This window comes from Oncorhynchus gorbuscha, unplaced genomic scaffold (genome assembly GCF_021184085.1).
Source record: "Oncorhynchus gorbuscha isolate QuinsamMale2020 ecotype Even-year unplaced genomic scaffold, OgorEven_v1.0 Un_scaffold_3429, whole genome shotgun sequence".
In the NCBI taxonomy this organism is placed as follows: domain Eukaryota; kingdom Metazoa; phylum Chordata; class Actinopteri; order Salmoniformes; family Salmonidae; genus Oncorhynchus; species Oncorhynchus gorbuscha.
The window spans coordinates 34,970-49,350 of NW_025747664.1; the positions used below are offsets into that span (position 1 = coordinate 34,970).

Here is a 14,381-nt window from a genome sequence, read left to right on the forward strand (position 1 = left end):
AGAAGAGACCACTAGAAGAGACCACTAGAAGAGACCACTAGAATAGGATGTTGCGGAAACGCACACCAAATTGTTGCAGTGAATTGTGTTGTTTTACAGGGTCAGCCATAATAGTACGGCACCCCTGGAGTAAATTATGACGAAGTGCCTTGCTCAAGAACACATTCGATTTTTCACCTTTACAGCTCCTTTATTCAAAACAGAATCCTTTCGGTTCCTGGCTCAACACTCTAACCGCTAGGCCCTATGTCTCTATGAGGAAGTCTGGGCTGGCGGGACACTTCCTACTACAGGAATTGACCTCGTCCATGGTGTCACAGAGATAAGAGTCTCCTCTGCTCCTCTCAGGAGACGGGTTCACCCCAGGTCCACTCACCTGGAAATTAGGTCTGGACGGGGAAGGAGGTTCAAAGCCATTCCGAGAGAGATATGGAGAACGTTGTCTCGACTGATCAGTCAGCTAGTGTCCATCCTATCTTACCTTTAGTATTAACCTCAGGTCAGAACCAGGAAGAGTGATTGTTGTCAGAGGAAGTACAGGTGAATGTATGACCCAGGCAAACATTTGTGATTCGTTGACAATAGGATGGCCAGCATTGCATAGTTTATGTATGGTGTGAAAATCTAAAATAATTTCATGTTTTCCTCATAACCATTCCTCCCTCAGATCTACCCATATGATGTGTTGGTGGTCACCATAAGGAGGCAGAACCAGCCCCCCATCGACGTGGACAGAGCCAGGCTAGAGGTGAGTTTCTCTCAGGTTTGTTAATGCAAGTTATGAACACCTCTCACTGCACATGCTATATTGTATTTCCATTTCTGAGTTGGTTATGACAATGTCTGCAACAACACTAACCTGTGTGTTATCTCTCTTTGCCAGCGCCACCTGTCTCCTGAGGACTTCTACCGGGTGTTTAGGATGACTATGCCTGATTTTGACCGGCTGGCACTGTGGAAGAGAAACGAGCTCAAGAAACAAGTCCGACTGTTCTGAAAGGATCAGACTGTAGAAGCTCAGTATAGCAGCCTGCTGGGCTTAACGTTAGAGGGGCCTGAGTCCTCACTGAGAGCCATAATAACCCGTCTGGGTAGTCCTCGATCCCATCAGGTCAGAGTCACAGCAGAACCCGAACTAAAACCAGCTTGGGTTCTAGCCATAGAAATATAATGAGTTGTAATGATAAAGTTCTGTTGTTCCAGGACATCCTCTGGGCCAGAGACATCCAGTCAGCCTGAGTCTATACATCAATAATATATCTCTGGAGAAAGAGGAGTAACAGGCTCCTCCCCCTGAGCCATGTCTGTTTGTGGGAGAACTAGACCAGGCTAGTTCTGCCTATGCTTTCAGTATTATGTGTTTGCTTTATTAGGGGGAGTTTAACTATAGTTCAATGGCTGTCATGTCATGAGGTTATAGCAGATTTGAACCCTTTTCAGGTTGCAGGTTTAGAGCTCTGAGACATTATCTTATGATCAAGCAGGAAAGAGAACACCAGCAAACTGTCCAAACAGAATGTTCTACCAGATCAACTCTGTCCTTGCTTTCTTTACTCTAAATATATTGTTTCATTCAGACTTTTATTTATTTATTTTTTACATTGAGACTAAAACGTTGTATTTCTTAATAGAGCAAGGGTCCCCCACGGAGTGAAAGGCTAGATCGATATATTGTGGTAGTACAGTTTAAGAAAATGTGTGGATCATTGTGTGTTTACTGAAAAACCAAAGTAATACAACTATATTAAGAACCAATTAGTTTGTTTGCTTGTGGTGCTTTGTTTTAAATAGCAACATGCTTAAAGAGTGACTGTCCCTAAAAAGCAACTTCTCTTTTTGAAAACAGCCTATGTGGCATCGATATGAGTCAAAATCATTGATTCAAGTGTTAAAATTGACTACAAAGTGTGAATAGGATAGTTTTGGTCATAAAGTCAGTCTCATCTAAAATCAGAGATTTGCGAGATAATAGAAAAAATGTTATGTCACGGAATGAAGGGTACCCTAACGGAATGAAGGGTACCCTAACGGAATGAAGGGTACCCTAACGGAATGAAGGGTACCCTAACGGAATGAAGGGTACCCTAACGGAATGAAGGGTACCCTAACGGAATGAAGGGTACCCTAACAGAATGAAGGGTACCCTAACAGAATGAAGGGTACCCTAACAGAATGAAGGGTACCCTAACGGAATGAAGGGTACCCTAACAGAATGAAGGGTACCCTAACGGAATGAAGGGTACCCTAACAGAATGAAGGGTACCCTAACAGAATGAAGGGTACCCTAACGGAATGAAGGGTACCCTAACAGAATGAAGGGTACCCTAACAGAATGAAGGGTACCCTAACAGAATGAAGGGTACCCTAACGGAATGAAGGGTACCCTAACAGAATGAAGGGTACCCTAACAGAATGAAGGGTACCCTAACAGAATGAAGGGTACCCTAACAGAATGAAGGGTACCCTAACAGAATGAAGGGTACCCTAACAGAATGAAGGGTACCCTAACGGAATGAAGGGTACCCTAACGGAATGAAGGGTACCCTAACGGAATGAAGGGTACCCTAACGGAATGAAGGGTACCCTAACGGAATGAAGGGTACCCTAACAGAATGAAGGGTACCCTAACAGAATGAAGGGTACCCTAACAGAATGAAGGGTACCCTAACGGAATGAAGGGTACCCTAACGGAATGAAGGGTACCTAACAGAATGAAGGGTACCTAACGGAATGAAGGGTACCTAACAGAATGAAGGGTACCCTAACGGAATGAAGGGTACCCTAACGGAATGAAGGGTACCCTAACAGAATGAAGGGTACCCTAACAGAATGAAGGGTACCCTAACAGAATGAAGGGTACCCTAACAGAATGAAGGGTACCCTAACGGAATGAAGGTTACCCTAACAGAATGAAGGTTAAAGGGTTAAAGGGTACCTAACGGAATGAAGGGTACCCTAACGGAATGAAGGGTACCCTAACAGAATGAAGGGTACCCTAACAGAATGAAGGGTACCCTAACGGAATGAAGGGTACCCTAACAGAATGAAGGGTACCCTAACGGAATGAAGGGTACCCTAACGGAATGAAGGGTACCCTAACAGAATGAAGGGTACCTAACGGAATGAAGGGTACCCTAACGGAATGAAGGGTACCCTAACGGAATGAAGGGTACCCTAACAGAATGAAGGGTACCCTAACGGAATGAAGGGTACCCTAACAGAATGAAGGGTACCCTAACGGAATGAAGGGTACCCTAACGGAATGAAGGGTACCCTAACAGAATGAAGGGTACCCTAACAGAATGAAGGGTACCCTAACAGAATGAAGGGTACCCTAACGGAATGAAGGGTACCCTAACAGAATGAAGGGTACCCTAACAGTTTTCCTTGAGTTGGGTTTATTTGAAGGTTTGACATTTTAAATCCCTAACAGAATGACCATCTGTAAATTACACAATGTACATGGAACAATCATTTCAAAATTAATAGCTCCAAATAAAAAAATGAAGGGTACCTTTAAAATGAAGATAGAAGGCCTTTTACTGTAACAGAATGAATGGTACCCTAACAGAAGATGAGTCCATCTATCAGAATGGCCTACCTCAGAATGTATCTGCCCTCTCATTGAATAGAAGGGTCCCACCTGCTTTCTTGAGGACCTGAACAGAATGAATTTCTGAACATTGAAGCGGTCAATCGACTATCTTGTCAATATAATAGACGGAATGAAGGGAACACACACACAAAAGACACCCACTTTAACCCCCCTGAATGTAAAGGGAGTTCACCCTTTAAACAGACTGAATGCATGTTTCCAGAGAAATGAAGGTTCTTGTACATGCTAACAGTTGATTGTTTTACTAAATTGACGGGAAAGATCCAAACAATGAATGTATGTGTTGGAGTTTTGGATGATTTAGTCTTATCAATTTCAATTGAACCAAAGGGTTTCATTTACAGTAATGGAATATCATGTTAACAGATCTTGAAGGGTATTCAGAGCTGGGATTGTACTTAGAATAAAAGGGTGACTGACTCTTATGGGGAGACATGAAGGATTCTAACTCAACACATGGAGACGGAGATCATGAATAGAGATACCCATTAATTAGATGAATCTGCCTGTGGAGGAAAGTGGATTGAAGGGATAGACCTAACAGTTTGGATTAGAGATTGGGTTTATTTCAATGTGGTTTGACATTTTAAATCCCTAGGAGGGAATGAATTGAATGACCATCTGAAAAATTACACAATGTACATGGAACAATCATTTCAAATATTAATAGCTCCAAATAAAAAAATAAAAAATAAAATGTACTACTTTAAAATGAAGATAGCATTTTAGGCCTTTTATGCTGTCACAGACACTATAATGCACACATACAAAGATGAGTCCATCTATCACTTGGCCTCTTGTTTGTTTCACGTATCTGCCCTAAATCATTGGCTGAAAGAATGGTCCCACCTGATAGTCGCCTACAGTCAAAACATTACCTGTTGCTTTCTTGACTCTTTGAGGACATGTATTTCCATTGTTGGGTTTTGAAGAGGTGAATCGAGTTATCTTGTCAATATAAGAGGTGACAATCTAGTTATCTCCTGTTGGGAAACACGTGACAAAAAGACACCCACTTTATCTCCTGTTGGGTTTTGAAGACGTGACTCCTAGTTATCTCCTGTTGGGTTTTGACGTGACTCCTAGTTATCTCCTGTTGGGTTTTGAAGAGGGAGTTCAGCTCCCTTTAAACAGACTGAATGCATGTTTCCAGAGAATATAAGACCAGGTTCTTGTCTACATGTTTTGAAACAGTTGATTGTTTTACTAAATTCCTGTTGGGTTTTGAAGACGTGACTCCTACAGGTTTTGAAGAGGTGATCTCCAAGGTCTCCTGTTGGGTTTTGAAGAGGTGTAATGTTATGTGTTGGAGTTTTGGATGATTTAGTTATCTCCTTTGGGTTTTGAAGAGGGTTTCATTTACAGTAATGGAATATCATGTTATGTTTTGAAGATCTTGAATTAGTTATCTCCTGTTGGGTTTTGGTGACTTGTTATCTCCTGTTGGGTTTTGAAGAGGTGACTCCTAGTTATCTCCTGTTGGGTTTTGAAGACATGACTGTTGGGTTTTCTAACTCAGTTATCTCCTGTTGGGTTTTGAGATGTGAATAGTTATCTCCTGATTGGGTTTTGAAGAGGTGATGGTTATCTGCCTGTTGGAGTTTTGAAGAGTGACTCCTGTTGGGTTTTGAAGAGGTGACCTAGTCATCTCCTGTTGGGTTTTGAAGAGGTGACTGAATTAGATTATCTCCTGTTGGGCTTTGAAAGGTGACTCTTCCTGTTGGGTTTTGAAGAGGTGACCAAGGTGATCTCCTGTTGGGTTTTGAAGAGGTGAGAAGGGAAGGATCTCCTGTTGGGTTTTGAAGAGGTGACTCCTAGAATGTTGGGTTTTGAAGAGGTGAAGTTTTGTTGGATGTTGAAGAGGGAATTGATTTGATGGAATTGTCCTGATTGGTTTTGAAGATGTGACTACCAGTTATCTCCTGTTGGGTTTTTGAAATCCTGTTGGGACAACCAGGTGTCCTAGTCATCATCCTGTTGGGTTTTGAAGAGGTGACTCTAAATCTCCTGTTGGGTTTTGAAGAGGTGACTCCTGTTGGGTTTTGAAGAGATGACACTAGTCATCTCCTGTTGGGTTTTGAAGACGTGACTCCTAGTTATCTCCTGTTGGGTTTTGAAGAGGTGACTCCTGTTGGGTTTTGAAGAGGTGACTCCTAGTCATCTCCTGTTGGGTTTTGAAGAGGTGACTCCTAGTTATCTCCTGTTGGGTTTTGAAGAGGTGACTCCTAGTTATCTCCTGTTGGGTTTTGAAGACGTGACTCCTAGTTATCTCCTGTTGGGTTTTGAAGACGTGACTCCTAGTTATCTCCTGTTGGGTTTTGAAGACGTGACTCCTAGTTATCTCCTGTTGGGTTTTGAAGAGGTGACTCCTAGTTATCTCCTGTTGGGTTTTGAAGACGTGACTCCTGTTGGGTTTTGTGGAGGTGACTCCTGTTGGGTTTTGTGGAGGTGACTCCTAGTTATCTCCTGTTGGGTTTTGAAGACGTGACTCCTGTTGGGTTTTGAAGACGTGACTCCTGTTGGGTTTTGAAGATGTGACTCCTAGTTATCTCCTGTTGGGTTTTGAAGACGTGACTCCTAGTTATCTCCTGTTGGGTTTTGAAGAGGTGACTCCTAGTTATCTCCTGTTGGGTTTTGAAGAGGTGACTCCTAGTTATCTCCTGTTGGGTTTTGAAGAGGTGACTCCTGTTGGGTTTTGAAGACGTGACTCCTAGTTATCTCCTGTTGGGTTTTGAAGAGGTGACTCCTAGTTATCTCCTGTTGGGTTTTGAAGAGGTGACTCCTAGTTATCTCCTGTTGGGTTTTGAAGACGTGACTCCTGTTGGGTTTTGAAGACGTGACTCCTAGTTATCTCCTGTTGGGTTTTGAAGATGTGACTCCTAGTTATCTCCTGTTGGGTTTTGAAGAGGTGACTCCTAGTTATCTCCTGTTGGGTTTTGAAGAGGTGACTCCTGTTGGGTTTTGAAGAGGTGACTCCTAGTCATCTCCTGTTGGGTTTTGAAGAGGTGACTCCTAGTTATCTCCTGTTGGGCTTTGAAGAGGTGACTCCTAGTTATCTCCTGTTGGGTTTTGAAGAGGTGACTCCTAGTCATCTCCTGTTGGGTTTTGAAGAGGTGACTCCTAGTCATCTCCTGTTGGGTTTTGAAGAGGTGACTCCTAGTTATCTCCTGTTGGGTTTTGAAGAGGTGACTCCTAGTCCTCTCCTGTTGGGTTTTGAAGAGGTGACTCCTGTTGGGTTTTGAAGACGTGACTCCTAGTTATCTCCTGTTGGGTTTTGAAGAGGTGACTCCTGTTGGGTTTTGAAGAGGTGACTCCTAGTCATCTCCTGTTGGGTTTTGAAGAGGTGACTCCTAGTTTTCTCCTGTTGGGTTTTGAAGAGGTGACTCCTGTTGGGTTTTGAAGAGATGACTCCTAGTCATCTCCTGTTGGGTTTTGAAGACGTGACTCCTAGTTATCTCCTGTTGGGTTTTGAAGAGGTGACTCCTGTTGGGTTTTGAAGAGGTGACTCCTAGTCATCTCCTGTTGGGTTTTGAAGAGGTGACTCAGTTTTCTCCTGTTGGGTTTTGTGACTCCTGTTTTTGAAGAGATGACTCCTAGTCATCTCCTGTTGGGTTTTGAAGAGGTGACTCCTAGTTTTCTCCTACTGGGTTTTCAGGTGGTGACCCCTAGTTATCTCCTGTTGGGTTTTGAAGAGGTGACTCCTAGTCATCTCCTGTTGGGTTTTGAAGAGGTGACTCCTAGTTTTCTCCTACTGGGTTTTCAGGTGGTGACTCCTAGTTATGCAATAGATCATACAATATAATTGGTAGCCTACATGGAAAGCTGTCCTTTCAGTTGTATTTGAATGGTCTGGTATGAGGTTGTGCGTCATAGGAAGAGATAGTTCTGATTTTTAGTGTATACAGCACTGCCTTTATCAGACTCATATTAGTCATACTGACTAGCAGCAGTCATTTAGTATAAATAACTCTTACTGTCATCTTTGTCATGGCTGTTTTGTTTTGAAGGTGTGTGTGTGTGTGTGTGTGTGTGTGTGTGTGTGTGTGTGTGTGTGTGTGTGTGTGTGTGTGTGTGTGTGTGTGTGTGTGTGTGTGTGTGTGTGTGTGTGTGTGTGTGTGTGTGTGTGTGTGTGTGTGTGTGTGTGTGAGAGAGAGAGAGAGAGAGAGAGAGAGAGAGAGAGAGAGAGAGAGAGAGAGAGAGAGAGAGAGAGAGAGTCGCAAGTTATCATAGATATTTACAATACTAACAGCAATACTGGTCAATAATGTACATACAGTACTTCCAGAATTCACAATTTCATTTTTGAATCTATATCCATTATAAAAGGTTTGGGAGACTTTTAAATTTATGTTTTCATTTTGTAACTGTACAAAGCAATCTGCATATGATTTATTTCAATGTCAGAACTACTGCTCAACAAATGATGTACATATTTTATTTAAATTAAAGCAGTTTACATGTGGATATTTGTCTGTGTTGATTGTACTAAGGTGATGTCATCGTGTGTAGCACAGTAGCCAATTAGATGCATTTTAAACTAGCGCTAGGACCCTGTGAGAGCGAGCAGATGAGGCAAACTCGCGTCTGTGACTGACTCATTTCTGTGTGTCACTTACGCCACACATGGGTCCACGTCGTGTAGCCTACTGCTGCGCAAACTTGTGCAAAATCAATGAACGTAAAAGAAGAAGCGGATTGGAAAACACACATGGATACCAGTAGTGTTGACTGTAAGTAACTGTCCTATTTCTAACGCAATGGCATGAAATGAATAGCGAAAACTGTTGAAGTATTACTAAACTATTGAAGGAAAGTTTGGACATATCTCTACCTATCTCTGTGACTGACATATCGGGGTTGATGCCTCTATTGTTGATTAATTGAGGAGTTGGATCATATCGCAGTAAAGTTAAATCGGATCATATCGCAGTAAAGTTATATCGGTGCAGACATGCTGTGTGAATTGAACAAGATATCGGCGTGTTTCAGGGAAGTGATGCAATCTGATGCTGACAGAGTACCTGTGGGAAGCTGCGCTGGAAGCGCGGAGTGTCTGGGAGAAATTGATTATTTATTTTTATCAGAGTGCTTTGAGAGGTTTTTTTTAGAAAATTACAAAAACCGTTTTTTCATACTTGGAAATAAAATGCGTTTTCAAATAGCCTACATAATAGCCTACACATAATATGAAAATGTTATTTTTATTTCGATGTTTTTAACACATGTATTGTTATAATTTGAATAAGAAATGCCCAGTTTAGGAGAAAACCGTTATCTTTTTTTGCTGTGTTATTACAATGCATCCTGTGTCCACCTCTCATCCTACTCTGCATCATTGTTATGGACCTTGACCTATCAGTGTTTCCTGGTCTTCCCCTTCCTCTCTCTACCGCCTGTCCTCTGTGTTCTGCTAGTTGAAGGCCAAGGATGACTATTTATGACTGGGGTGAAAACTAACTACCTCACTCTGCATCCAGGATGTCAGTCCAGCTGCCCCACGCACAAACACCAGGAAAAAACACCCATTAGCCATGTATGCTGTTTGTTTCTATCCTGTGTGTGTGTGTGTGTGTGTGTGTGTGTGTGTGTGTGTGTGTGTGTGTGTGTGTGTGTGTGTGTGTGTGTGTGTGTGTGTGTGTGTGTGTGTGTGTGTGTGTGTGTGTGTGTGTGTGTGTGTGTGTGTTACATGCATACTATCTCCTAAGCTACATTTAAATAAATGATTTCTGTCCATCTTATTGCCTCATTGACAAAATGGGCAGACGAAGCACAAAGACAGGCATTCCTCAGTGACCTACATGTTGCATATCTAATGTGCTTTGCTAAGCTATGTTCTAGCTACACTACATTCCCTGGCCTGTACTGTCTTTTCACATTTGTGTTTTAGTCATTTAGTTCAGAGAACTACATTCAGCTCCCACGGTCTCTCCTCTGTACACGAGCTCAACAGAACCTGGTAACATGAGACAGGATGGAGAGTTATGTTATGGTGGGAAGATTAGTGTTAGGACATAGATAAACATGTTATCCAGGTTCCACTTCCACACTCCATTCCTCCAGGGGGGGCAACAGCAACCTTGTCCTGGTGCTGAGCCTGTTTAATAAGCACTTCAGGTGCCGCCAATTAAGGTTCCAGCTTGGAGAGCTGTGAGGTTGCTGGTTGGTTTAGTGGCCATGAGGCCTTTCGTTTGGTTTTGAATCTTTAGTGTGGGCATGACTCCTTGTAGCTTCCTTTTTGTACATATTGATGTTTCGTCACCATCTGAAAAAATAACAATCCGCTTGGACTGGCCAACCAAGAGGTCAAGAAAGACAGAGCTGGCCCTGAACCAAGGTAGGGATGGGAGAGACAGGGCTGGCCCTGAACCAAGGTAGGGATGGGAGAGACAGGGCTGGCCCTGAACCAAGGTAGGGATGGGAGAGACAGAGCTGGCCCTGAACCAAGGTAGGGATGGGAGAGACAGGGCTGGCCCTGAACCAAGGTAGGGATGGGAGAGACAGGGCTGGCCCTGAACCAAGGTAGGGATGGGAGAGACAGAGCTGGCCCTGAACCAAGGTAGGGATGGGAGAGACAGGGCTGGCCCTGAACCAAGGTAGGGATGGGAGAGACGGAGCTGGCCCTGAACCAAGGTAGGGATGGGAGGGACAGAGCTGGCCCTGAACCAAGGTAGGGATGGGAGAGACAGGGCTGGCCCTGAACCAAGGTAGGGATGGGAGAGACAGGGCTGGCCCTGAACCAAGGTAGGGTTGGGAGAGACAGGGCTGGCCCTGAACCAAGGTAGGGTTGGGGGAGACAGGGCTGGCCCTGAACCAAGGTAGGGATGGGAGAGACAGGGCTGGCCCTGAACCAAGGTAGGGATGGGAGAGACAGGGCTGGCCCTGAACCAAGGTAGGGATGGGAGAGACAGGGCTGGGAACCTGGGAGAGACAGGGCTGGCCCTGAACCAAGGTAGGGCTGGGAGAGACAGGGCTGGCCCTGAACCAAGGTAGGGTTGGGAGAGATGGGGCTGGGAGAGACAGGGCTGGCCCTGAACCAAGGTAGGGTTGGGAGAGACAGGGCTGGCCCTGAACCAAGGTAGGGATGGGAGAGACAGGGCTGGCCCTGAACCAAGGTAGGGATGGGAGAGACAGGGCTGGCCCTGAACCAAGGTAGGGATGGGAGAGACAGGGCTGGCCCTGAACCAAGGTAGGGATGGGAGAGACAGGGCTGGCCCTGAACCAAGGTAGGGCTGGGAGTGACAGGGCTGGCCCTGAACCAAGGTAGGGATGGGAGAGACAGGGCTGGGAGAGACAGGGCTGGCCCTGAACCAATGTTGTGGTCTCCCTTGGCACATGTACATTCAACACATACACTGATTTCTCACATAAATGCACACATTCATTCTGGTTACTGACCCTAGAACCCAAAGACGAAGAGTGTAAAAAAAATAGATATATATATTTATATATCAGTAGGCTAGTTAGGTTTCGTTACTGGTTAGTACCTCCCTACCTGTGGGACAGTTTAGAGGAGAAGTCTTTGCGGGTGTTGGCTAGGAATATGACTCATTCAAGACTTCAGAACATTATTCTTGTTCTCCTTGCTATATTTTACAACCTGCTCTGAGCTCAAAGACTTATTGTTCCTCTTTGGAAGACAGTTAGAGAGGTGCAGTCATTAACACATGGAAAACATGAATAACTAAACAATCACTCCCACCATATGTCCCATTACAATAAATACGTGATTCATGTTATCCGTGTGTGGATTTGGTCCAAATCAAAGAAGCTTGACACAAAGATCTCCAACTACACACTGAGAGAAGTGCACATTCACTTGGGGAACGTCAATACATATTCATGTAAAAACGCATCAAAGCAGAGCTGTGTTTAACTTGGATGTAAAAGAGGACGAGATGTCTCACAGGATGAGGGCTTTTGGGTGAACATTTTATAGTGCTTGTTGATTTAGTCATGTATACCGAGTGTGATCTGCTCTGTGGGGTATGAAAAGATACCATTTTCAAACATCAGTATAGGATTCTGTGGTTTATGGAAAGGTCTTTCCTTCTGATCTGCTGAATGAGTATAATTTCTTCCTATGACAATCTGTGTAACAGAACTCACAGTGGTCCTGCCCCCCCCTACCCAACCACGTGGCCTGACTAGAGAAAAAGGCCTCCTACTTATAGAATATGCACCAAACGTCAGTGCACAGGGTAGGGGAATTCTGACAGAGTTGTACAGTATTTTGGTGGAGATGGTGGAGGAGACATTGAGTGGGTCTGGATTAAGACCCTTCTCCAAGCCCTGTACATGACACACTCCTATAAATACCCTGTGACGCAGAGACAAAGCCCCTAGTCTTCTGCTGCTCATAAGGCCTGATGGGCCACACAGGCCTAACACTGTCTGTCTCACGCACTGGAATGCCTGCTGAGACCAGACTGACCAACAGCATCTCTCTCCTTCTCACTCACACACATACAGTTGAACTCGGAAGTTTACATACACTTAGGTTGGAGTCATTAAAACTTGTTTTTCAACCACTCCACAAATTTCTTGTTAACAAACTATAGTTTTGGCAAGTCGGTTAGGACATCTACTTTGTGCATGACACAAGTCATTTTTCCAACAATTGTTAACAATTGTTATTTCACTTATAATTGCCTGTATCACAATTCCAGTGGGTCAGAAGTTTACATACACTAAATTGACTGTGCCTTTAAACAGCTTGGAAGATCCCAGAAAATGATGTCATGGCTTTAGAAGCTTCTGATAGGCTAATTGACATCATTTGAGTCAATTGAAGGTGTACCTGTGGATGTATTTCAAGGCCTACCATGGGGAAATCAGCCAAGACCTCAGAAAACAAATTGTATACTTCCACAAGTCTGGTTCATCCCTGGGAGAAATTTCCAAATGCCTGAAGGTACCATATTCATCTGTACAAACAATAGTATGCAAGTATAAACACCATGGGACCACGCAGCCTTCATACCGCTCAGGAAGGAGACTCGTTCTGTCTCCTAGAGATGAATGTACTTTGGTGCAAAAAGTGCAAATCCCAGAACAACAGCAAAGGACCTTGCTGGAGGAAACGGGTACAAAAATATCTATATCCACAGTAAAACAAGTCCTATATCGACATAACCTGAATGGCCGCTCGGCAAGGAAGAGGTACGGTTTGCAACTGTACTTTTTGGAGAAATGTCCTCTGGTCTGATGAAACAAAAATAGAACTGTTTGGCTATAATGACCATCGTTATGTTTGGAGGAAAAAGGGGGAGGCTTGCAAGCTGAAGAACACCATCCCAATCGTGAAGCACGCGGGTGGCAGCATCATGTTGTGGGGGTGCTTTGCAGGAGGAACTGGTGCACTTCACAAAATAGATGGCATCATGAGGCAGGACAATTATGTGGATGTATTGAAGCAACAACTCAAGACATCAGTCAGGAAGTTAAAGCTTGGTTGCAAATGGGTCTTCCAGATGGACAATGACCACAAGCATACTTCCAAAGTTGTGGCAAATGGCAAGTCAAGGTATTGAGTGGCCATCACATAGCCCTGACCTCAAGCCTATGGAACTGAAAAAGTGTGAGGAGCAACAACAATTTAACAATTTAAAGGCAATGCTACCAAATACTAATTGAATGTATGTAAACTTCTGACCCACTGGGAATGTGATGAAATAAATAAAAGCTGAAATAAATCATTCTCTCTACTATTATTCTGACATTTCACATTCTTTTTTTTGTTCAATTTAAAGTTTTATGAAGTTTTCTTGTTTTTCCAAATCAACCAACAAAACACATTCCACATTCACAGATGTAACAGGCTTAAAAAAATAAAAAGTCAAAAAATATAATAGTACATTTGAAAAAATACAATTAAAATGAAAGATAAAGTCAAATAAAAACACTTATTTTTCTTAATCTATTTATTTTCCTTGATGAATATATATATACACATACATACATATATACATACACACATACCCATAAATACATACATACGCACACGTACTCAAAAACAAAATTTAAATGAAAACACAAAAAAACATATAACACTTGCAGCAGCACTATCCATGTTCTTATCAGCTATTTCAAGCCTTCGCTGAGACGACGAGCCAATAATTAGTTTTTAGGTTTTACAGCATCTTACACAACATGTATCTGCACATTTCCCTAGTCACCCCGTTCACTCTGTCCAGTTTGAAATATAGTTGAATACTGGAGACCAGAGTCTATCAAACTTGGCCTGGTCTCTTGTGGAGGTCAGAAGTGAGATTTTCAAGAGGGAGAAAGTCAACAATCTGGTCAATCCACATTTTAAATGTAGGAGAAGTATTAGAGGCCCACAATAGAAGAAAAAATTTCTTAGCAAAGTATGTAATAGTCATAAGCAAATTTTCTCTGTCAGGATCAAGAACAAAGTCCTGCTGTGCATTAAGAAGATAGATACACGGGGTCATATCAAACTGTAAATCTAGTATTTTCTGTGCAGCAGTATGTATAGATTGCCAGATTCTGGCATCCTCTACAGCTCCAAATACATGCATATAGGTTCCACTTTCAGAGGTACATATTTTAGTTAGGAGACATATCTGTTTTCATTCTATGGAGTCTCAAAGGAGTATAATAAAATTTGTACAAACATTTGTAATTAGATTCTTTCATTTTTACATTAGTAGAGGTGCAGTATACCCTGTCGCAAACCTCCGCCCATAACTCATCACTGATAGTCAAACCAAGATCCTTTTCCCAAATTATTTTCAAAGGAGTA

At 43.0% G+C, this 14,381-nt stretch overlaps 1 protein-coding gene across 3 annotated transcripts in view; it reads left to right on the plus strand.

The window, feature by feature from the left end:
* The window catches only part of LOC124027650 (actin-binding LIM protein 3-like), a 36,648-nt gene extending 34,899 nt beyond the window's left edge, over nucleotides 1-1,749 (plus strand). For all 3 annotated transcript variants that reach the window (XM_046340014.1, XM_046340012.1, XM_046340013.1), the window contains 2 exons: nucleotides 668-748; nucleotides 884-1,749. In XM_046340014.1, the coding sequence (XP_046195970.1) occupies nucleotides 668-748; nucleotides 884-997 (195 nt within the window). In that variant the 3' untranslated portion in view covers nucleotides 998-1,749. The remainder of the gene's footprint in view (nucleotides 1-667; nucleotides 749-883) is intronic.
* Nucleotides 1,750-14,381: the final 12,632 nt, after the last annotated feature.